The 21,563-nt window shown below is 46.3% G+C and overlaps 10 protein-coding genes across 10 annotated transcripts; 8 read left to right on the top strand and 2 right to left on the bottom strand.

Annotated features, from left to right (window-relative positions):
- Window positions 1–56: 56 nt before the first annotated feature.
- TSTA_100480 (efflux pump antibiotic resistance protein, putative) lies at window positions 57–1,977 on the top strand (the record flags this gene model as incomplete). The annotated part of the gene is made up of 4 exons (XM_002485996.1): window positions 57–290; window positions 375–1,144; window positions 1,203–1,576; window positions 1,640–1,977. 4 exons carry the CDS (start codon window positions 57–59, stop codon window positions 1,975–1,977), a joined length of 1,716 nt encoding a protein of 571 aa, XP_002486041.1.
- A 1,580-nt stretch (window positions 1,978–3,557) lies between these two features.
- Window positions 3,558–5,778, top strand: TSTA_100470 (uncharacterized protein; the record flags this gene model as incomplete). Its single annotated transcript, XM_002485995.1, has 3 exons — window positions 3,558–3,953; window positions 4,008–4,686; window positions 4,916–5,778. The coding sequence occupies 3 exons, from the start codon at window positions 3,558–3,560 to the stop codon at window positions 5,776–5,778; spliced, it is 1,938 nt and encodes a 645-aa protein (XP_002486040.1).
- Window positions 5,779–7,584: 1,806 nt separating this feature from the next.
- TSTA_100460 (polyketide synthase, putative) lies at window positions 7,585–10,793 on the top strand (the record flags this gene model as incomplete). Its single annotated transcript, XM_002485994.1, has 6 exons — window positions 7,585–7,691; window positions 7,724–7,942; window positions 8,000–8,920; window positions 8,942–9,401; window positions 9,458–9,962; window positions 9,997–10,793. 6 exons carry the CDS (start codon window positions 7,585–7,587, stop codon window positions 10,791–10,793), a joined length of 3,009 nt encoding a protein of 1,002 aa, XP_002486039.1.
- Window positions 10,794–10,865: 72 nt separating this feature from the next.
- Window positions 10,866–12,131, top strand: TSTA_100450 (polyketide synthase, putative; the record flags this gene model as incomplete). Its single annotated transcript, XM_002485993.1, has 3 exons — window positions 10,866–11,444; window positions 11,576–11,650; window positions 11,709–12,131. 3 exons carry the CDS (start codon window positions 10,866–10,868, stop codon window positions 12,129–12,131), a joined length of 1,077 nt encoding a protein of 358 aa, XP_002486038.1.
- A 25-nt stretch (window positions 12,132–12,156) lies between these two features.
- TSTA_100440 (uncharacterized protein) lies at window positions 12,157–12,977 on the top strand (the record flags this gene model as incomplete). Its single annotated transcript, XM_002485992.1, has 2 exons — window positions 12,157–12,614; window positions 12,638–12,977. 2 exons carry the CDS (start codon window positions 12,157–12,159, stop codon window positions 12,975–12,977), a joined length of 798 nt encoding a protein of 265 aa, XP_002486037.1.
- A 628-nt stretch (window positions 12,978–13,605) lies between these two features.
- TSTA_100430 (uncharacterized protein) lies at window positions 13,606–14,749 on the bottom strand (the record flags this gene model as incomplete). The annotated part of the gene is made up of 3 exons (XM_002485991.1): window positions 13,606–14,471; window positions 14,609–14,659; window positions 14,695–14,749. 3 exons carry the CDS (start codon window positions 14,747–14,749, stop codon window positions 13,606–13,608), a joined length of 972 nt encoding a protein of 323 aa, XP_002486036.1.
- A 449-nt stretch (window positions 14,750–15,198) lies between these two features.
- Window positions 15,199–15,879, top strand: TSTA_100420 (uncharacterized protein; the record flags this gene model as incomplete). The annotated part of the gene is made up of 3 exons (XM_002485990.1): window positions 15,199–15,307; window positions 15,339–15,577; window positions 15,640–15,879. The coding sequence occupies 3 exons, from the start codon at window positions 15,199–15,201 to the stop codon at window positions 15,877–15,879; spliced, it is 588 nt and encodes a 195-aa protein (XP_002486035.1).
- Window positions 15,880–16,233: 354 nt separating this feature from the next.
- On the top strand, window positions 16,234–17,050 carry TSTA_100410 (uncharacterized protein; the record flags this gene model as incomplete). The annotated part of the gene is made up of 2 exons (XM_002485989.1): window positions 16,234–16,466; window positions 16,570–17,050. The coding sequence occupies 2 exons, from the start codon at window positions 16,234–16,236 to the stop codon at window positions 17,048–17,050; spliced, it is 714 nt and encodes a 237-aa protein (XP_002486034.1).
- Window positions 17,051–17,350: 300 nt separating this feature from the next.
- TSTA_100400 (uncharacterized protein) lies at window positions 17,351–17,663 on the bottom strand (the record flags this gene model as incomplete). The annotated part of the gene is made up of 2 exons (XM_002485988.1): window positions 17,351–17,378; window positions 17,446–17,663. 2 exons carry the CDS (start codon window positions 17,661–17,663, stop codon window positions 17,351–17,353), a joined length of 246 nt encoding a protein of 81 aa, XP_002486033.1.
- Window positions 17,664–21,096: 3,433 nt separating this feature from the next.
- Window positions 21,097–21,472, top strand: TSTA_100390 (uncharacterized protein; the record flags this gene model as incomplete). Its single annotated transcript, XM_002485987.1, has 2 exons — window positions 21,097–21,368; window positions 21,397–21,472. The coding sequence occupies 2 exons, from the start codon at window positions 21,097–21,099 to the stop codon at window positions 21,470–21,472; spliced, it is 348 nt and encodes a 115-aa protein (XP_002486032.1).
- Between the last annotated feature and the right edge of the window lie 91 nt (window positions 21,473–21,563).

The raw sequence follows: 21,563 nt of genomic DNA, 5'->3' as shown, positions 1-21,563 counted from the left end.
CCTTTTCATCTTCAGTCCGTTTTAGGTCTATCATCCCTCATCAATTGAAGTCAGAGATGTCGATAGAGACGGAGACCGAGACAACGACAACGTCCAAGGCGGAAGTCGATGCGGGCCAGTTTTCGACCGCTTCAATCAGTAACGGCGACAATCAAGTTATGGAGAAGAACGATACCATTGCAGCCTTTGATGGCGAAGAAAAAACAGAGTTCTTTTACCTGGAGGGCTGGAGACTGTGGGCTATCATGGGCACTCTCTATCTGAACACTCTGCTCGCAGCATTGGACGTCGTAAGTAATACCTTGTTCTGCACATTTACTGAAAATATACTCTAGAAAAAAAGTAAGATCTCTAACTCGTACGTTTGTTTGCAGGGTATCATCGCTACGGCAATCCCTGCCATCACAGATGAATTCCTCCAATTGAATTATGTTGGGTGGTATGGAGGCACCATTTTCCTCACGCTCAGCACTGCCTCGCCGGTATGGGGTAAACTGTACAAATATGTCTCAGCGCGATACGTCTATCTTGTCTCCATCGTGATCTTTCTGGTGGGCAGCATTGTAGCGGCAACCGCAAAGAGCAGTATTCCCTTTATCATCGCCCGTGCCCTTCAAGGCTTAGGATGTTCCGGCAGCATAGGCGGTTCTGTTCTCATGATCAACTATGTGGCACATCCCGCGAAGCAACCAATGCTGATTGGTCTTTGGGCAACTGTTTATATGATCTCAACCATTATCGGTCCATTGATTGGCGGCGCATTCACCTCCCATGTTACATGGCGATGGTGTTTCTGGATCAATCTGCCAGTTGGAGGTCCAGTTCTCGTTGCTGTGATCCTCTTCTTCCACGTGCCAAAGCACGTAAAGTACTCGAAGGCCACGTGGAAGGAAATTATCCTACAGCTTGATCTTCCGGGCTTTGCCTTTATCTTCACTTCGCTTGTTTGCTACACCATTGCTTTGCAATGGGGTGGTTTGACTAAGCCGTGGAGTGATGGAAATGTCATCGCTACATTGGTCATGTGGGTCGTCCTGACAATTGGTTTCTTCGTTGTCGAGTATTTCCAAGGCGAGCGTGCTATGATGCCACTACGACTGCTGAAGACTCGTTTGCAATGGACTAACACCTTGTATGCCATGATGTAAGTACATAGACTTGAAGATTCTGTCTGGAAGAGTGCTGATGCGCTGTTTATCTAGGGTCAACTGTGCAGAATTTCAGGTTTTGTTTTATCTGCCCATCTATTTCCAGTCTGTCCACGGTCAGTCCGCTATTGCGAGTGGCGTCAATACCCTTCCATTTATAGCCTTCTTTGCCTTGGGGTCGATGATGAGTGGTGGTATCATCGGAAAGACGCGCATCTTTCAACCTTTCTTGTTAGCTGGTGGATTACTAGCCACTGTTGGCGCGGCTTTACTTTACACTGTTGAACTCAAATCTTCCAAGGCTCGGTATCTTGGTTCCCAGGTTATTTTTGGCTTTGGCATTGGTCTTGGTTGCCAGGTTCCATTGATGGCGCTCCAAAGCTTTACTAGCCCTGAGGACGTTGCGTCCGTTACGGGTATCATAGTTAGTAAGATTATCACATACAAAAGCCCCTTTAAGCGAAGCTATTGCCACTAACCCAGATTTCCAGTGATGAATTCTCTTAGCGGTGGATATTTTGTTACAGCAGCCGAATCCGTTTTCGACAATCGTCTCCTTGAATCACTTGCTGTTAGTGCACCTAGTATTAATCCAGGCCTGGTCCTGGCCACAGGTGCAACTCAGCTTCGTGGGGTCTTTAAAGGCCAAGATCTAACCGCCATACTAGCAGGCTACATGGCTGGGGTAAAAGACGTGTTCGCCTGGTCCTTGGCCGGTGCAGCATTCACTGCAGTCTTGGCTCTTGTGGTTCCTTTTAAGAAGATGCCTCCCGTTGAAGACGCATCTGCTAAAGAGAAAAGCGAAGATGAGAAGGAGGAGACTGTTTAGACTTAATCATAAGTCCGGACGGAAATTGAAAGCTCTTGAACAGAGAGCGAGGGTAAATGTGGGCCAAAAGATACTTAGGGAACTTCTGACGAAATAATACTGGGATAGATTGTACCCTGAATCAGACGAGATATTACGCTACCTCACAGATGAGATACATGTAGAAGATCAATATCTTGGCTACTTAATAACAATACCTAAAGGCTGGATAAGTGGGGTGGTGTTCGGCAAGTGTTAACGTAAGAAGAGCTGTGCTGTCTTCATAGGGCCCTAGTAGCGTTCTATAGTCTTGCTCATGTTGGTTGGAGTGTGAATGCAAAATTAATAGAAGTAATATCCTGAAAAGTACTATACTGTAAGTCGGAAAAACCACATCTTTTGCCCGTTGGACGACTTGTGAGAGCTAAATTATACACACTATAATTACCATTTGTACGGACAGTTACAGATACTGCCCCAGACTATAGTTACAAATGTATATGCAACAGTCCCTACTAGTTATATGGTTCAGGTAGCGATATAATCATCCCGAGCCCAAAGTCCCAATCATATAACTACTTCGGTCCTTTTATGTTAATTATCGCGTGTTGATGACAACTGTCCTAAAGTTTGTCTAAATAGCTACAATCCTACCTGACCAAGAAAAGATAACACAGAAGCTATTGACATTTTGCCCTTTCCCGTCAACCTTCAATTTGAACACAAAACGTCATGTCAGGATTAGGCACCCTGCTGTCCTACCCGAACATCCTCGATGTTGCTACATATGGGGTGAGCTCACTGCTTATTTATTCCGGGGTTGTGGGAGCATACATCGATCCCCTTGGCTGTAAGTTCTTATAGATAAGTTCATATTTTCTACAATGTACCTATCTCCGGGGCTCTTGCTGACAGACGACGCCATGCCTAGGGGTCAGAGGTTTTGGTCTCCCCACAGCAACAGCAGAACAAGCTGTTCTTTTCCCTTGCGCGACAGGCCGAAATCTTGGAGCAGGATGCTTTGTGTTGATCATGACTTATCTGGGCGAGAGAAAGCTGCTGGGAATATTTCTCGTGTGTTGGGGATTCGGGGCTGGGATCGCGGATTCCAAGGTTCTTTACGATCACCCGCAGAGACAGGGCGTAGGAAAGCACATGCTGTCCTTTACAATCTGTATGACGCTGAGTGCCCTTCTAATAAATTCATCGCAATAATATAATGGATTGGGTGAAGGAAAAGAACTTCAAACAAGGATTTACACAACTATAAAGGCAATTACGAGCCTATTCACTAAGACTGCATGCATATTACGGCATCTGTTGACTGCATATAATTATTAACTAGTAAATAATAAGTTGGGAAGAATGGACGGCCTAATGTTCGTCCGATCTGTGGCGAGGTCAAGCCTCCATTCCAAGGGGTTTCTTTCAGGGTTCATTACCGTCCCCAGCGGCTCCGCGGAAACTCCGCTTGCCCCGCTCCACTAAACTCACGGTATAAGCTACATATTACGCGTAGTTCCTCTTCACCAGGCTCCGTGGAAAACCCGCCCGTCATCCTCTCCTTGCAATCTTCGTCTGTTCTATATGTGGCAACATCAATGCCAAAAGATAGGGAAATCCAAGGAGCCCGCCAAAGGTTAGAAAGGCCAGTCTCCTGCCGTTTCTGCAGGTCTCGTAAGCTGCTCTGCAGCAGAGAGGCGCCATGCTCCAACTGTGTCTCCCGCGGCATTGTTTGCGAGCTACCAGTGAAAAATACCGCTATTCGGTCTGGCTCTGGGGACTTCGAGCTCCTTGAACGCATTCGAAGGCTGGAGGAGCTTGTGGCCAATAATGGGAACTCAGCTCAAAACACAAAACAGACGGCTGAGACTAGTCCTGACACCCCTCATAGCCTGCTGACCCGTACAAGCCGGTCCACTCTCTCGCCCGATATCGAGCACCTAGATGATGATGTTGGTTGGCTGAAAAGAATCTATACCGTGCAGATTGCCTCGGTTAGTTAGTGCCTTTCATTAACTTATGCCCAGATTCGGATCTAATCTTGTCAGGATAACGCTCTCTCAAATAAGATCGCCTTCCGGGTTTGCCCAATCCAGCAAATCCCACACGCGCAATATTATATTAGCCGGAATGGGCACCTCTCGCCTTCACGCTTCGAGCCTATGAGATGTGTCTGGCTTCCACAGTACGCAGAAGCTAAGATACTTCTCCAGAAGTTTTTTGATGACATTGACCATGTTCATCATATAATCCATACCCCTTCACTTCCAGCTATATTGGATGAGGTCTATGCATGTCTGAGCCAGCAAAGTTGGGAAGATCCTGGGAACATACTACTCCTTCTGGGCATATTTGCAAGCTCAACCCACGCCTGGGTACACCGCGATAATGCTCGTGGGTTGTTTCCTACGTGGCAGGAAGCCAACGCTCAGGCACAATTATGGGTGAAAGCGGTGGAGGATATGCTCGATATCCTCCATCGAATATCATCGGTATCGATAGAGGGCATACAGGGAATCAGCATAACAACTTTTGCACTTTTGAACATGGAAGGATTCTCTCGAAGATGCAAATCTTTGTTTAATATGGCGTTTATGCTAGCACGGGAGATTGGGCTGCATTCTTTAGACCAGCCGTCTAATGCGAATTCGGCGAACTCGGTACAAACAGAAATCGGAAGAAGAGTATGGTGGTTTCTTGTTGCGGCTGACTGGTATTGCGTCCCCAGTATCTTAATGATAGTAAGCTGTTACTGATGGATTTCCTAGGTCACTCCCTTCAAGGAGATTTAATTGCGGCTCACAAAACATTTATCACTGCCATCCACGTCACATGCTAGTCAGAAAACCTCTAAATATCAACGACGAGGATGTAACAGATGGAATGCGATGCACTGAACAACCGTTATCCCAACCAACCACAATGTCCTTCCAGTTACTACAACTTCGTCTCTCAGAAATCTCGCACAACATGGTTGACCGCAGTCCTCTCGTAATGGGCCTCACCGGCGTCCCCAACCACGACGTTCTAATGGGTATCGATACCGAGCTCCAAATACTCTTAAATGACACTCCGCCCTTCTTCTCCATGTCAGTAGATGAACTGATCGCAAATTACTCCCTTGACCGTTCACGTGCTACAAAAATCGCCCACCAAGGCTACTTGTTTTGTTCGCTCCTCTATGCGCAGCGGTGCACACTTCACATCCCATACTTTACCCGTGGCCTCGCAGAACCTGCTTACGCCTCCTCTAGTCAAATATGCCTACAATCTGCCCGCCTCGTCATTCAAACAGAATCACACTTGGGAAAGTCGGGCGTATCAGCAACACGCTACAGATTTCTCGGGTTCCTGGTCCCGGTTTTCATGGCAAGCATTGTACTAGTCATACAATTATGTTATCATAAAACCTCTTCTCATCACGCGGAAGACCGCGGAAAGCTAACTGAAGCAATCCAAATTCTTGAAGAGGCAAAATACGAATCTCAAACGGCAGCTAAATTCCTCAACTCCCTCACACATGTACTTCGCAAGCACGAAGTTTCACCGGCGCCAAAGCGGGCAGACAGGCTACCTATAACGCCTGACGGTGCTGCTACTGCTACTGGTGTCCAATCGTATAGCGAATTATTACTGCCAACACCAGCTATACTGAGGGGAGACGAGGCTACATTGGGGGATGATATGTATGCGAATGGTGAAGATTTATCGACTTATTTTCATGATTTGGCACAGAGCTTTGACCAGGGAGTTGATGTGGCAAGTTTGGATTGGAATAATATGTTTTCAGGGATTGATTCTTCGATGACCTGGGTCTGAACAAAGAATGAATTTTCCAGGACTTTTGCCTACGAATATACGAAGTTCTTCATGGAGGTGTCGTCCTTCTCTTGCTATATTTCACGGGACAGAACAACTCAAGCACGTCCAATCTCATATCTACCATAAATTAGTTGCTAGTTATATTTCAGACTAGCAATTAAAAGTCGATGAGAATTATCAGTTTGGGTGACTTAATGTCTAAATTAAGGAGTTTCCTACAATGTATGGATGTTAGTTCTGAACACCACAATGGCTTAGTTGCACATCGAGCTTACTGTTGCGCTTAGGATTGACCACTCTGTAGTGCGCGCATTTTACAGGCCACAGAATACTGGCAAGCCACAATCAAGTAATAACTAAGTATTAAACATCTATCCTATGACTTTTGGCGTCATGGGCGCCGAAGTAGATGTGTGTAGCTCCTCACTACCTTAGCCCTAGCCCTAAACCCTAACGGGGCCCGGAGGACTGCGGTCTCGTATTTGAAACTTCTGGAATTGCACCGAATCGCCCGAAACTCGCATCAAACGTACGCATGTTAGTCTCACCTAAATCTTCCTAGGTTTTATAATATTTGGATCCTCATATTACCTTTAAGGTTTGAGGACTTCACCAGTTAAAGCTAACGAGTAAAGATATACGCATCCCATGTGGCATAGGATCACGCAGTGTAATTCAAGTCGTCTGCTATAAATGGGCACCTTACCCACAGCTATAAACAAAAAGGCATATGGAATCCCCTTATCTCTATGTAACAACGTTACGAGGGATATGTATAATACATTCGAGAGGAATCACTGAAGGTAAAGCACACAAGGTAGGGTATGGAAAGTCAATGTACTGAAACCTATCTTTCCGCTATCCTTGAGCGTCTGCTATCTTTATAGACATAACTTATACCAAATCTCCCTTCTCCGAATAGCTCCAACAGTCGAGGTGGAGCTGAAACCATCCTCGAACATATAAATCTTCTCCTGGTGTAGCTGAAACCCAACTTGAGACGTCATGGGTGCATTTCTTAGAATAGTGAGACCCCCGAGCCTGCTGGTTGTTACACTCTACCCATAAGTGGTTCAGGGATGGTTAAAGCAAAGAAGACACAGCTTTGGCCATAAGCATGATCATTATATATGACGCGATTAAGGTTAGACTCAAGTTGGACTTTTTGGGACATGGCTTTTCTGTGGTCATCTTATGCATAGAATTGCAATGATTTACACTGCTAGCAGACTATTGCTATCTGTCACCTACACCGTGCTTTATCGTAGCCCTAGCTTATAGCTACGCATCGATGTATACGGAATGGGTCCCCATGAAGAGAGTTCAAGTCTCAGGAGTTTAAAGCAAGATGTCGTCGTTTTAGTAAATAAATGAGTATCAGAAACAATATACCGAGCTTACTCAAGTGTAACCTCACCTATCTTCACACGCTAACTAGCATCGTCGGTCATTCAAGCTTGACAACTGCCAAGCATTAACCTACTAATGACTCTCGGATAGTAGTTGTCGGGGTGGCCACGGTCATTTAGGGATGAGTCAGTCGGGGCGAGATAACTAATATTAAGCCAAGGTTGAGTAACATCCTTCAATATTGGTCCTGAAGCGACTATGCGGAGATATGGCTTATTAGCAGCAATTCAACAGCATAAACCGGCTGGAGTACTTCTTCTTTTCAACACACTTAGTCTCTGAAAAGTCTCACCCATTTGCATTGAGCTGGCCCATAACGTGACTCGTGTTAGATAGCTTCTATCGGATTCAAACTCTTACCTTCCCTCTTTCTACCACTAATCATTCACCCTGATGCTGATATTTACCCCAACCACAACTTCGGATTCCGACTTGGATTCACGCAAGATGAAGCTCGTCTACTTTAGCAATGAGTTCCCCAGGGACGATTTGCAGAACTTGTTCCCTTGTTCCGCTGCCTGCACAATCACAGCAATGACAAACATCACTCACACCTAGCCCAATTTATATGCGAGGCCACTTGGGCCATCAAAGAAGAAGCTCGAAACTTACCGACAGAGCTGAAAAAGCTCATTCCACCATTTAAGACCCTAGTCAGTTGGTCAGAAAACACAGAAATTCGGGAAGGCTTGATTTGTGGCGCCGTAGATGGGGTGCTGCTTGTTGTCGTGCAAATAGCAACGTATATTGGGTGGGTATTTGAATTGGCTTACAATCTAAAATCTAATTGCTGATTTTCCGTTTCCAGCTATGCAGAGAACAGCCCTGAAGAGCTGACTGACTTTCCAAACCTGAACCTTGCTGGCCTGGGAATTGGCCTTTTGGCATCTACTGCCGTTTCACTGTCCTCGACGTTAGCCGACTTGCCACTCGCAGGTGCTGATGCTGTACGGTTGGCATTCCGCCTAGGAATCCATGTCCTGGATGTCTCAGAAAACTTGGAAGCCCGAGATTTGTCAGAGAGCCCAGATACATGGGCATACGTCGTTCATAATATTGACCCAGATATTGTTAGGAAGGAGCTTGACACATTATATCTTCGAGATGAGATTCCTGGCACTGGAAAAATCTTTGTAAGCGCTGTCAGCCGGACTTCTGTCACAGTGAGCGGACCACCAGCTAGGTTAAAAGCACTCTTCAATAAGTCTGACTTTTTCCGCGAGTCAACATTTATTGCACTTCCGGTATATGGCGGCTTGTGTCACGCACCACATATTTACGACATGCATGATACGCAGAGCATCGTGGATCAAAATTCGTTGCTCACGGTCCGGACAAAGTCGTGGCCAGGAGCACCAATTTACTCTACCAGCACTAGCGTAACATACCCGGCTAAGAAGGATACAGAACTCTTCGAAAGCGTAATATCTGAGATTCTTACCCAGGCAATCTACTGGGACCGCGTCATATCTGGTGTGGTTGAGAGAGTGAAAACCACTGTTACCTCAGAAGTAGCTTTGTACAGTTTTGGCAACTCCATCCCTCTCAATGACCTGAACTCGGCCTTGAAGAGTAGCATTACTCATTCAAACGTCTCGATCAGTAATCTCACAACATTTGTCACCCAAGTAGCGCCAAAAGATACCACGCCACGCAGTACTTCACAGTCCAAGCTCGCCATTGTCGGCATGTCTTGCAGACTTCCTGGAGGCGCGACTAATACCGAGAAGTTCTAGGAAATCCTAGAAAGGGGTTTGGATGTCTCTCGTAAAATCCCAGCTGATCGTTTTGACATTGAGACGCACTACGACCCAGCCGAAAAGGAACTCAACAAGACTATGACGCAGTATGGCTGTTTCATCGGTGAGCCCGGCTTGTTCGATGCGCCCTTCTTCAACATATCTCCACGTGAATCCCAGGTCACCGATTCACAGATGCGCTTGGTTCTTATCACGGCGTACGAGGCTCTTGAGCGTGCTGGTTATATTGGTAATTGTACTGCTTCCACACAGTTGCAGCGTATTGGTACATTCTATGGCCAAGCAGCTGACGACTACCGTGAAATCAATCAAGGTCAAGAGGTTAGCACCTACTATATTCCAGGTGGTTGTGGAGTCCTTGGTCCTGGGCGAATCAACTACTTCTTCAAGTTCGCGGGTCCCAGTTACAGTATTGATACTGCATGCTCTTCGGGACTCGCAGCAATTGAGGTACGTTTTCTGTCACGTATACCTCAGCCTTCCTAGTTGCTAATGAATAATCTTAGGTCACCTGCCAGGCTCTTTGGAATGGTGAAGTTGATACTGCCGTCACAGGGGGTGTTAACGTACTGACCAACCCGGACGGCTTTTCTGGACTGTGTAACGGTCACTTTCTCACTAAAGGATATAATGCTTGCAAGACGTGGGATACTACCACTGATGGTTACTGCCGCGCAGACGGCATTGGTTCTCTCGCCATCAAGAGACTCGAAGATGCCGAAGCAGACAATGACAATATCTTAGGTGTCATTCTTGGTGCTGGCACAAACCATTCTGCAGAAGCAGTCTCTATCACTCACCCCCATGCCGGCCACCAAGCTTATCTTTCCCGTCAGGTGCTTCGACAGGCTGGCGTAGACCCTTTGGATGTATCTTACATCGAGATCCACGGCACTGGTATTCAAGCCGGAGACCATGAGGAGATGCAGGGTATTATGGACGTCTATGCTCCTCTCACCAGGCGTCGTAGCAAGGACCAGCCCTTAAAATATTGGCGCCGTAAAAGCAAATGTTGGTCATGGAGGGTCTATTGCAGGGACAACAGCGTTAATCAAAGTGCTCTTAATGCTCCAAAAGAACGCCGTCCCGCCGCACATCGGCATTAAGACAGAGATCAACCCGAAGTTCGAGATAGATCCGCGTAAAACTCACATCATCGCTATCTCAGCCAAGGTGAAGACTTCTTTGACTGGAAATATTGACCGGTTGATTGGGTATTTAGATTCACATCCAAATACCAACTCGGCGGATCTTTCGTACACGACGACTGCCCGCCGCTACCATCATACGCATCGCGTAGCCATTGCTACGTCTGATGTGGCCCATTTGAAGAGGCAACTGAGTTCCTCCTTAGATAAGGTTGATTTGATCAACCCTGTTGGAATGTCTGGGCCCCCTCTGGTCGCGTTTAGCTTCACTGGTCAAGGCGCTTCTTACAAGTCAATGAGTTTAGAATTGTATCGGGGTGTGCCCACCTTTCGAAAGCATATACAATATCTTGAATCTCTTGGTCAAGGCCAAGGATTCCCTTCTTTTATTGCTGCTCTTGACGCATCCTATCCTAACGAGCATGCTCACTCTGCTGTCATTACTCAGCTTGCCCTAGTCTGTACTGAGATTGCTCTTGCTAAACACTGGGCTACTCTCGGAGTTAAACCAGACGTTGTTTTAGGCCATAGCTTAGGCGAGTATGCTGCAATACACACAGCCGGTGTTATCACTGCTAGTGATGCTATATTCATGGTTGGGCGCCGGGCTCAGATGCTGGAGGAGAAGTGCAAGGTTGGTAGCTATATTATGATGGCTGTTCGCGCTTCCGTTGCAGAGATAGTAGAGAGCTAAGAGGGTAAGCTATATACGATTGCTTGTATAAACAGCCCTTCAGACACTGTACTCAGCGGTACAAAGGAACAGATGGATGACGTGGCAGCCTCGCTTGAGAAGGCTGGCTACCGCTGTATCAAGTTGGATGTTGCTTTTGCTTTCCACTCGGATCAGTTGAACCCTATTTTAGACGACTTTGAGGAAATTGCAATGGCGGGTGTCATCTTTCAGGAGCCAAAAGTGCCAGTTATCTCGCCTCTGCTCGGCAAAGTCATTTTTGATGGTAAGACAATGAATGCAAGCTACGTCCGCCGGGTCACAAGACAAACCGTCGACTTTGTGGCTGCTCTAGAGCAGGCCCAGAAGATTCATACTATTAGCGATGAGACTGTCTGGATCGAAATTGGGCCACATCCTGTTTGTACAAACTTTATCAAAACCACCATTCCGTCCACACGGCTCGCTGTCCCATCAATGCGCCGTGGCGATGATAACTGGAAGACCATAACCGAGAGCATGGCTACTTTGCATATTTGTGGTGTTGAAGTTGGCTGGAATGAGTTCCACAGCCCACTCGAGCGTAGGCTACGCCTATTGGATCTTCCAGCATATGCATGGAATGAAAAGAACCACTGGATTCAGTATACTGTCGACTGGTGTTTGACAAAGGTAATACCTTCTATACGAAGAGAGCCGAGACGGCACCAAAAGCACTGCTAGTTAGCGAGATTCAAACTACCACTGTCCAGCAGATTATTGAGGAGTCATTCAATGGCTCCGCCGGTACAGTAGTCATGTAGTCAGATCTTATGCAGGAAGATCTACTGGCTGCCACCCATGGGCATAGCATGAACAACTGTGGTGTTGTTACATCGGTAAGGCTTCTTCCTTGTACGAGGGTATTCGGTCAGACCTTGCTAACCCTAATTCTAGTCCATCCATGCCGATATTGCATACACCCTTGGGAATTATCTGTACCGCAAGTTGAACCCGAAGTCCAAAGAAGTCCACATGAATACTGGCAATCTAGTCGTTACAAAGGGTCTTGTTGCTCAAACAAATAAGAAGACACCCCAGCTTTTCCGTGTAACTGCTACCACTGCCGATGTTGGCTCAGGTCTAGTCGAGTTGGCCTGGCAGAATGTGGACAATGATGGAGGTCCCGAGGAGCCATTCGCTACCGCCAACATTTGCTACGAAGATGCATCTAAGTGGCTGTCTTCTTGGCAATTGCCCACCTCATCCAGAGCAGAATTGAAGCACTCAAACACCTTGCCGCACAAGGTCAGGCAAGCTGCTTTACACGCAACATGCATACACCCTCTTCAGCAGCAACCTGGTAACCTACGCCGATAAGTACCGCGGCATGCAGTCTGTGGTCATGCATGAACTAGAAGGATTCGCCGATGTGGAGCTTACTACCAAGGAGAGTGGAATCTGGGCTGTTCCTCCTTACTTTATTGACAGCGTGGCACACTTGGCCGGGTTCACCATGAACTGCTCCGATGCCATAGACACGCAAAGCAATTACTGTGTCACTCCGGGTTGGGACTCAATGCGATTCGCGAAGCCCCTGGTCCCGGGGGGCAAGTACCATTCCTACGTCAAGATGGTTCCGACTGTTGAGGACCCGATTTACTTTGGTGATGTGTATGGTATGCAAGACAATATCATCATCGGCGTTGTCAATGGTATCCAATTTCGTCGCTATCCGCGTATTCTACTCAGCCGTTTTCTCTCTCCCCCGGATAAAATGGCTGCTATCGACGATAAGCCAAAACCTGCTGCTGCTCAAGCTATAACAATAAAATCAAGATCTGCCACCCCGATGCCAAACCGGTACTCCTTCGACATGACACTAGTCTCGGAAGCGATGATGAGAATATTAGCCCTCCCACTTCGGCGCCAGCTCCGTCAAAGGGAGTTGCAGCCGCAGCCGAATCTCCATCCATCAAGGATGCCGCGGAGTCTGGCAGTATCACTGCTAAGGCAATCCTGCTCATTGCCAACGAAACAGGCCTGGATCTCTCTGAAATGACGGATGATGCCGGTTTCGGGGACTTAGACATTGACAGTTTAATGTCGCTGGTAATCGCGGAAAAGTTCAGAACTGAGCTGAATATCAAGGTCAACGGCAGCCTATTCTTAGACTACGAGACAATTGGAGATCTACGGGAATGGTTGGGTGAATATTACAATTAGATGAGCTGAAGTCTCAATCAAATGGCATCCTGGCGGGTTGTTGAGTTCTATACAATATTTCGGATGATTATATCGTTTCCAGCACTCGTGTTCTGGAAATCACACTTCAAATATGCCGTCCCTTGTGATAAAATGGCTAGATAATATTCTCACAAATTTCATTTGAACAATATTTTCTACCGGGTTTTCTTTTCTCCCCTTTCCCTCTTCCTTCCAAAGTGTTTTACGTGAAACCTCTTACCTACTTCACATTAGAATAGCTCTTCAGATTCCAGTACTATACATCAGTATGACAGGCAGATAATATAGCGTGACCTACAACTGCTACAACTCTATCTCTTTTACCTCCCCGCAGGCAGCATCCGTGAGCAACTGAACTCGAAGGCTCTCAAATTGCAAGAAAATCAACTGCAGATGACAAAACTATGAGCATGTTAGCAGTTCAGATTGGAGCGAGAACTTTAGTGAAATTAATATAGCAGTATTATTGATTCTGGAGCCTTAAAGCTTTAATCCTTTAAGATGTTGAACTCAACCTAGTAATCGCCTACAATGTAGTTCGCTGTATCAGAGAAACACAGGGAGAATACATAAAGAACAGATAATTGTCTAATTTCTGTCGCCAAAATTATCGTGACGGGGAAATAACCTTCAACAGTCTTCCCATCAGCGAGCAGCTCGTCCAACTCCTCATACGAGTCCGTGAAAGCGTCAGGAAACCGTGAAATAAACGGGAACGAGCTAAAGTGCTCACATGCTCCATGTTAATATGTATCCGAAGGTTATCACCAAAAAGTGCCCGATCAAGTGGTGCAACATTATACAGGCCCTGTGTCCGCACCATGACCTTTATGATCTGGTCCGGATCATCAGACACTTGGAGCAGCTCCCTGCCACCCTGGTGGCTGATTCGCTCCCAAAGATCCTGCAGTTCCGCGTCACGAAAGCGTGCCGGACCAAACAGCGAGGCCACAAATGTGCCACCGGGACGTAGCTGGCATGCGATAGTTGCCATGGCATCTTCTTGGGGCTCTGCGAAGTGCATCACGTTTGCGGAAAATACCATGTCCACACTGCCATCCGTGATGTCGTCGGCTTCCTCCAACGCAGCGATGCGGAAGCTGAATCCTTCCCGGTCCCTAAGTCGGTCGCTCGCAAGAGTGATATTCTCAGCTACAATGTCCGATACTATGACGTGGGCGAAGCGAGAGTGTAGTCTCTGGGCATAAGGCCCGTTACCAGCGCCGATATCGTGGACGGTGCCAAAAAGGCCGCCTTTGCTCTGGTGGTAGCCGAAGACGCGATCCCAGAAGGCGCCTGGGACTTTTGGGCGACCTCTTGAGTAGTTTTTCCAGAATTTGTCGTCCTGCGCAAAAATCTTGCCAGATGTCCCCATGGCAGACTGGAGTGCTGCTGGTGCTGGTGTTGCCAGGGTGGCCATGACTAAGATACGACTGAGACGTGATAGACACAAACAAAAGCCAAAAGGGTACGCTGCACGTTATGGGTGTCTTTCAGTCTAATTTATTTAGTATTCTACAAAACTTTTCCAACAAGTCATCGGACATCATGAAGGGGGTCTTCTCTGAGAGAAATCTGACCGCAGGTAAGTGCCCCAATCGTCTAACTACCTGTATAGCTCATTTTTGATCCGGTATCTCTCGGATCAGAGGAACAATTCACTGCGTCAGAAATGACTAGTAGAAGCACGATACACAAGTGTTTTCACTTGTCGGGATATTGTGGCTCTCAGGTGAAGCTGCTCGGGCCATTTATTTAGGCATCTTTGAGCGCGGGATAGAGCTACAGCATCGGTGAAACCTGCCAATGATTACGAACAAGAAGATACGCCATATTCTTCTTCTCTAGTTGGTCTACAGTATGCGTTTTATGGATCTCACACTCCCGAATCTATCACGAATTACATGCTGTCCCGTACCATGGTAACTGAAGACAGATTTAGGGCGACGCGGAAAACGCCCTAACACAGGACGTAATAACCCTAATCTGACAGAAAGCTCTGTCACTGATAAGCGTGAATGAATTGTAGATACATATACGCAATGTACATCGATCGAAAGGATACATCGTTTTCCTCGTTTATTAATGTTACCCACGCCTCATACAGTCCTCTGCATCAGGATGAGGTCGTCGTATACTTACGGTTAAAAAGGTCTTAACAGAGCAAACACAAGAGCTATTGCGAATTAAGATTAAAATAATGGAGATGATTTCCGACGAGTATGGTCCGAGTTGTCACCCGCATCAGTATATACCTACCAAGGTACAAATATATATATCCCGACTTCTAGACCGCTTGCCTTCTCAAGGTTATCACACCAAGAACTTCCTATTGTTCAGAAAAATCGCACAAACCATCACAGTGTATCAACATTCCTGCTCCAGCACACGTGCAAAAAGAGACAATTGACAAATTTCTAGACACATGGGGAAACAGCAAAGCGCAAGACACCATAAACCTCTGGTCTGACGATTTTGAGCAGCGATTGCTCCCATTTTCGCTACAGCAGCCAGTACGACGGCGAGAGCATGCCGAATTCTTCTATCCGAAGCTCGTCAATAATTTGGCAAACTGGAAGGTTAGTTTCAAAGGATTTCGCATACTATGAAATTGGTTGGATCGGATTTAATGCACAGCTAGGTGGGCATCAAGCACATAGTCCACGACGCGGACAAGAGCACGGCCGCTGTGTATGCGACGTCCTCTGCAGATACGCCTATTCCAGAGGAAAAATGGACGAATGAATTCTCTATTTTTATGACACTGACGGAAGATGGGTTGAAGGTTAAGAAGTTGGAGGAGATGGTGGACTCGGCATTCTATCAGCGTTTCTTCCCTATTTTCCAGAAGTGGCTGATCGAATCGGGGGCTCTTCAGTAGCAGGTAGTTTATTAATTAGAGTTTTTACAAATATGAACTCTGCATTGTAGAAATCTTATCTTGCCAAAGAGTCAAATGAAATATACTAGGCAGACACGCTCCATGTTAACGTTGCATGTAAGATCGACATCAGATGATAACAATATCACATTCGAGTTCAATCAAACAATTCATGTCAATCGTCCGAGCCTGAAATTTTCTACGGTACAAATCGTAGCCCGACGTAATCGGGATATATAGCACCCGCCTAATCCGCCCCCCTCCCTCCAACCAATGTATTAGAAACGAACATAAAGTCAACGTTCAAGTAATGATTCTGAGTATCTAAGTATGCAGTTACCTGAGACAAAAGACATGACTTCCTCCAGTACTTACACTGTCCTAGGGTCCACGGGGAGGTGCGGTAGGGCACTCATCCAAACCCTCCTCGACAGTAAGCCCGACGCTCGCATCCACGCATACTGTCGTGATCGTACCAAGCTTCTGCGACTTCTGCCGGACATCAAGGAAGGCGGCGAAGTTGAGATATTGAAGGAAGCATCCACGACATTGACCTTCTGGCCTCGTGTCTGCGTGGTTGCCACACGGTGTTTCTGGTTGTTTCCACTAATGACAATATTCCGGGATGCCGTGTAGCACAAGATACGGCTGCGGCTGTGATTCAAATGCTCCAAAGTAGTATCAATCAAGGAGCGAAAACACGAATACTGCTCCAAGAAAGGTGTCTAAGCTTGTCCTACTGTCGTCGGCAACTATTGATGATCACTTCCTCCGTCATCTCCCCTATCTGCTGCGCCTGATTCTGCTCCGCTCGGCTTTTTACGTCTATATCGACCCGATTGAAACGGAAAAGATGCTTCACGCAGAAGAAGACTGGCTGAAAACTATCTTCATTAAGCCTGGTGCGCTCTCGGTCGATGTACAAAGAGGCCATGCGCTGAGCTTGACCGACGAGCAAAGTCCCGTGTCCTACTTAGATTTGGCGGCTGCAATGATTGAGGCAGCAGACGATGAGAATGGGAGCTACGATTTGAAAAACATGAGTGTGATTAATACAAATGGAGCGGCCAAGTTTCCAACGGGTACGCCAATGCATATCGCATTGGGGCTGTTGAGACATATTCTCCCCCTTTTACATCCTTATCTCCCTTTGAATACAGGACCGGGCTGAGGGTCTGATCATTGAAGGTTACGAGTTGTTAGCATGCTGCGTTCAACACATTTTCTATGATTTTTCTTTTTCTTCACAATAGTATACACGTAGGGAAATCTTCTTGAGCTATAGTACCTCGGATGTCATATCAGTTAAATGTCTCTACCGTGTCTCTACCACCGATTCCGCCTACAGTAGAAAAGTACACGTGAAATTGGCAAAGATCATATCGACATCTCATGAGATTGTAATTCCAATATATCTGAACTGCACGAGAAAAACATGAATATTTTTGGTCTCGTAAGTTAGCTTTTCTTTCTAGACTAGGTACTTACTTTCCAAACTACTACAATTATAATCGTAATCATCACGCCGCGCCACCATCTAGGGTAATGACTTTGCCATTAACTCACTCCCCTTCCTTGCTAACCAAGAATCCAACCACCCGAGCAACATCCTCAGGGAAGCCATTCCGATGCAATGGCGACGCATGAGCAGCCATCTGCTGACGCTCCTCAGCCAAAAACTTCTCTCCATTAGGGATGTAGTGATGTGACACGGCATGGAACATGTCCGTCACAGTACCACCAGGAGCAACACCATTAACGGTAGTCTTTGAAATCTTTTGCATACTTGCAGCCGCCTGGCCACTCCGCGAAAGGCTTCCTCATACCAAAAGTGGCTCTATCCGAATTCGATGGGTCCCTAGACACGCGAAAATCCCTAAGAATGAGGCGGCTGATATTGCTACCAAAGAGGGCGCTGCCTCTATCTCTCCTCCTCCACACAGATCCTCATATGCCTCGCTAAAGGGATATGCCGAGGCTCGAGCCTTTCTGCTGCTCAAACACTATGGTAGAGCGTGGCATCTCAGACATACCAAGACCTAGGAATCACTACATCTCCTAAGTGCCCAGGTGAGCTTCAACTCACCTGACTTGACCTCAGTCATATCATCGCGGCCCATACTGGCTATGGAGACTTCGTAGACTACCATTAATAATTCAACATAATTCAACCATAATGATGCTAATCTTCTCTGCCAATATGGAGCACGAAACCTCTACACTTCTTCTTCTGTCATATAGCTAAGAGACAAGTCCCTCGACCTCCTAGGCCCTCTTCTAAGGCCATCTCTTTTCTTTTAGGCACTGCGAAAGAAGCGTAAAAGCTAGCTATATGGTTAGCAGAGACCCGCTTCTTTGAGGATATCTGCCCCCTTGCCGATATCTGTCCTCAGCACCTAGCTAAGACAGCTATATTTTTTCCTTGATATTTCTCTTTTTGTGGGTGCACTAAGGTGCGTGTACGTACATACGAAGCAATAGAGTCAACTTCAATAGGTAATTATTCGGTCCTTCCTCTCTCTCTCAATGAGGCACCGACGCGGTGTCATATAGTCCTTGCTTGACGAGGTCACGTGTAAGCCACACGTGACCTCTCCTTGCTGTTGGATATCTGATACGCTAATCCCATTCTGGACGACCTTACTAATCGGTGAATCCCCGGAAAAACACAATTGCCGATCCCAGGTTTGGCACAATATCGACAGCCTACTTTTGGATTCAGGATTGCTATTTTGCCACTATATTGTGTATATAAAGAGGATCAAGATGCGTAGCTAGCAGTATTTTTAGAGAGTGTGCAAATCCCCTCTAGATACACATCCCTGATCCTCTTTATGTACAAAATGTAGTCTGCTTTTTGGCGCTCTTGTTCTCGCGGATATGTTGCTTTTCCGAGGATTCAAAGATTAGTAAGTACATCCGGATTGGGATTAGCGTATCAAATATCCAACACTTGCTGCGTACCGGTGCCAGACATCTCGATTGCACGAAGCAACCAACACTTTTTTTTATTCTCTTCTCTTTTCTCCTTCTCTCTTTGTAAAATTTACTGTTCGGGTCATGGAGCGTAGGTGGACCATTACAGCTGGCAAATACGCAAAGCTCACTTAGAAGGGGGCCTTCCTGTATGACCACGGCAGTACGGAAATGCGCCAAAGAGTCTCTTATCCGTATATATAAATTTGAGATAGATCTTGAAGCTCGAGGTTTACCCCTCGGCGGCCTTTGTCCCAACAGAGAACGGTGGGAAGTGTGTGAGTCACGGACCACGGCCGTTAAATAGAAACACAACACACACACACACACATAAAGGGGTCAGCGCTGCTGTAGTTAGCTTAGATAACCAATAACAACAACCAACACATCAACGACAACATATCAAGCACCTGAGATAGCTTCATGTTGATAGATTCTTCTTTCTCCCTCCATACTTAGTTTTCTCGTTCATAGCTTCCAATATGATATTGCTTGGGTCCTCACAGTCTACACAGCGGGGATCTAGTATACATGGAATATAATCTACGTCTAGTTTGAATGCGAGCAGGGTTTTGAAGTTGAATCCGCTCTAGGATTGAGGGAAATTGGAGACTAACCCAACCTGCAGGTAGAAGGTAATATCATAATGTAGAAGTAAGTAAGACCATTTAAATAATTTATGATATCTTTTTATACAACTATTTTCCAGTGTCTCGGACTCTTTTCAACCTCCGTAGACCGAGCATTCTTGGCTAATTTTATTGGTTGCAGAGGTTTGGTGTACAGTGGGCTGATTATTATCGTCCCCGAGCACAGTGACAGTCGGATTGCTGAGACGCGCCTTAGAAGTTGGCATGGTGACGGCGGTACTGGTTGATATACAAGGCGGCTTAACTGCAACCGTCATTTTACTTGCAACATCCGGCGGTATTCCCCATATTGGACTCTCACGAAAAGTACTACCGTGTTGCTCGTTGTCCGCACAATGAGAGAGGGTGCTTTTTCTGGAGACCTTACTGAGGCTGGATCTCCAGCTGTAGACGACCACTTAATGTTTGTGACGTCAGCTGTATCTTTACTTCTATCGACATAGTTGTTGCAAGATTCCTCCTCTGTTTGAAAAGGGAAAGTCTTACTTCCAATATCTAGTACCCATACAGACAATACTGGAAAATTTCAAGCATGGAATACTAATCCAAAAAGGATCATGTACTGATGCAGATATTGATGTCTTCAACAACAGAAATAGCCCCATGTAAACTATACATAGATATCAGCATCAAGCAACGAGACGATATCATGTACAGTGTCCATTCATTACATGATTTCTAGCCTCATGGACTTGGGGCTATCGTTATAAGAATCTGCTGCGGATGTATTCACATCACTTTCTCCACTCTAAAATATACAGCGTAGTACATGCGACATCCAAAATACAACTATAGCTAGTCTACTCCGTATACTAAATAGGTAAGATACCTAGTGGAGGTTACTAATATTATTTGCGAGCCGTACCGTAGTACATTAGCATATGCGGCGTAGTACATGTAGCAACCTGTACAAGCACAATCTTAGAAATAGAGCTATGTGATGTAACATATGGCCAACATACGGCCAATCCTACAAATAATATCTGCTATCTAGGGCTGGATGTCGCTAGATAGTACCTGAGATTCATTCCGAGCTCTTTGCCGAACAGGATTTTTCCCGACATCACTTCTATTCTGTAGAATCCCTGTGAAGCCCGCGCAGTAGCCTTTATAGTTTCTGTATCAAGTCTTTTATTTTGATTCAAGGTCAGTGAAGTCCGTGGTAAACAGCGAGGAATTATATCCCTTGTCATGTATGCTAATTAAACATCTACATATTTTCTAAAATGAGCAATAAGGATGAAAGCCAGGCTGGCCGGTTGCATCGACGACGGTTGATAGTGCATGGATGATCAATGCAGTTACCTTGTAACCTGCTGGTCTAGAATAAGGCAACGGTAACGGGAAATCCGGATGACCTCTTTGCCCCATTCTCTAGCCAATTCGTCAGGGGCAAGAGAGAAAGCCTGGTTACATTGTTATCTGCATCAAAACATATGGGCTCATATTTCAAAAGACTGAGAGGCTTCGTCTCGAGGGACCGTTTCGCTATAAAAGGGGGCTTCTCGTCCCTCCAGACTGTTTATTAGATAGCACTTGTCTTGTGATAACACCTTATCCATAACCTCCCAGCGTGTTACAGTTAGTAACCATGAAAACCACTTCAAACTTCTCAATTGTTCTCCTCTTTCTAGCATTCCTGTGGGAAACTGCTACTGCCGATGATACCCTCTCGCGTTATAAGCGACCACTTCCACCGAATGTCCAAATAGCCGACACGAAGCCTAAACTCCGCGAATTTCAAGACGCGAACCCTGGCGCACTGGTCGGTCCCGAAAACGGTGGTTGGTTTCTCAAGTATCCAGATAGCGGTAAAGTTGTGGCGGCTTCATCTGACAACTTGACCATCGAACTGGACCAGCGGTACATGTCTTTTTATCGCACGCTAAAGGAAGAAGGGAACCACGAAGAGGCTGCCGATGTACTCCGGGAACTACAAGAGAATGGAGCTGATTTGCAAAAGCTAATGGAAGATTGGAACTGCGGAGGATCTGGTTGCGTTCAGAGGGGATGCAGTCATCCTTTTTGCGTCTTTACTGGTGGACCGGGGAAATGCCC

Source organism: Talaromyces stipitatus, genomic scaffold (assembly GCF_000003125.1).
Source record: "Talaromyces stipitatus ATCC 10500 scf_1105507295511 genomic scaffold, whole genome shotgun sequence".
NCBI lineage: Eukaryota > Fungi > Ascomycota > Eurotiomycetes > Eurotiales > Trichocomaceae > Talaromyces > Talaromyces stipitatus.
This window is presented reverse-complemented; position numbering and strand designations above follow the sequence as displayed.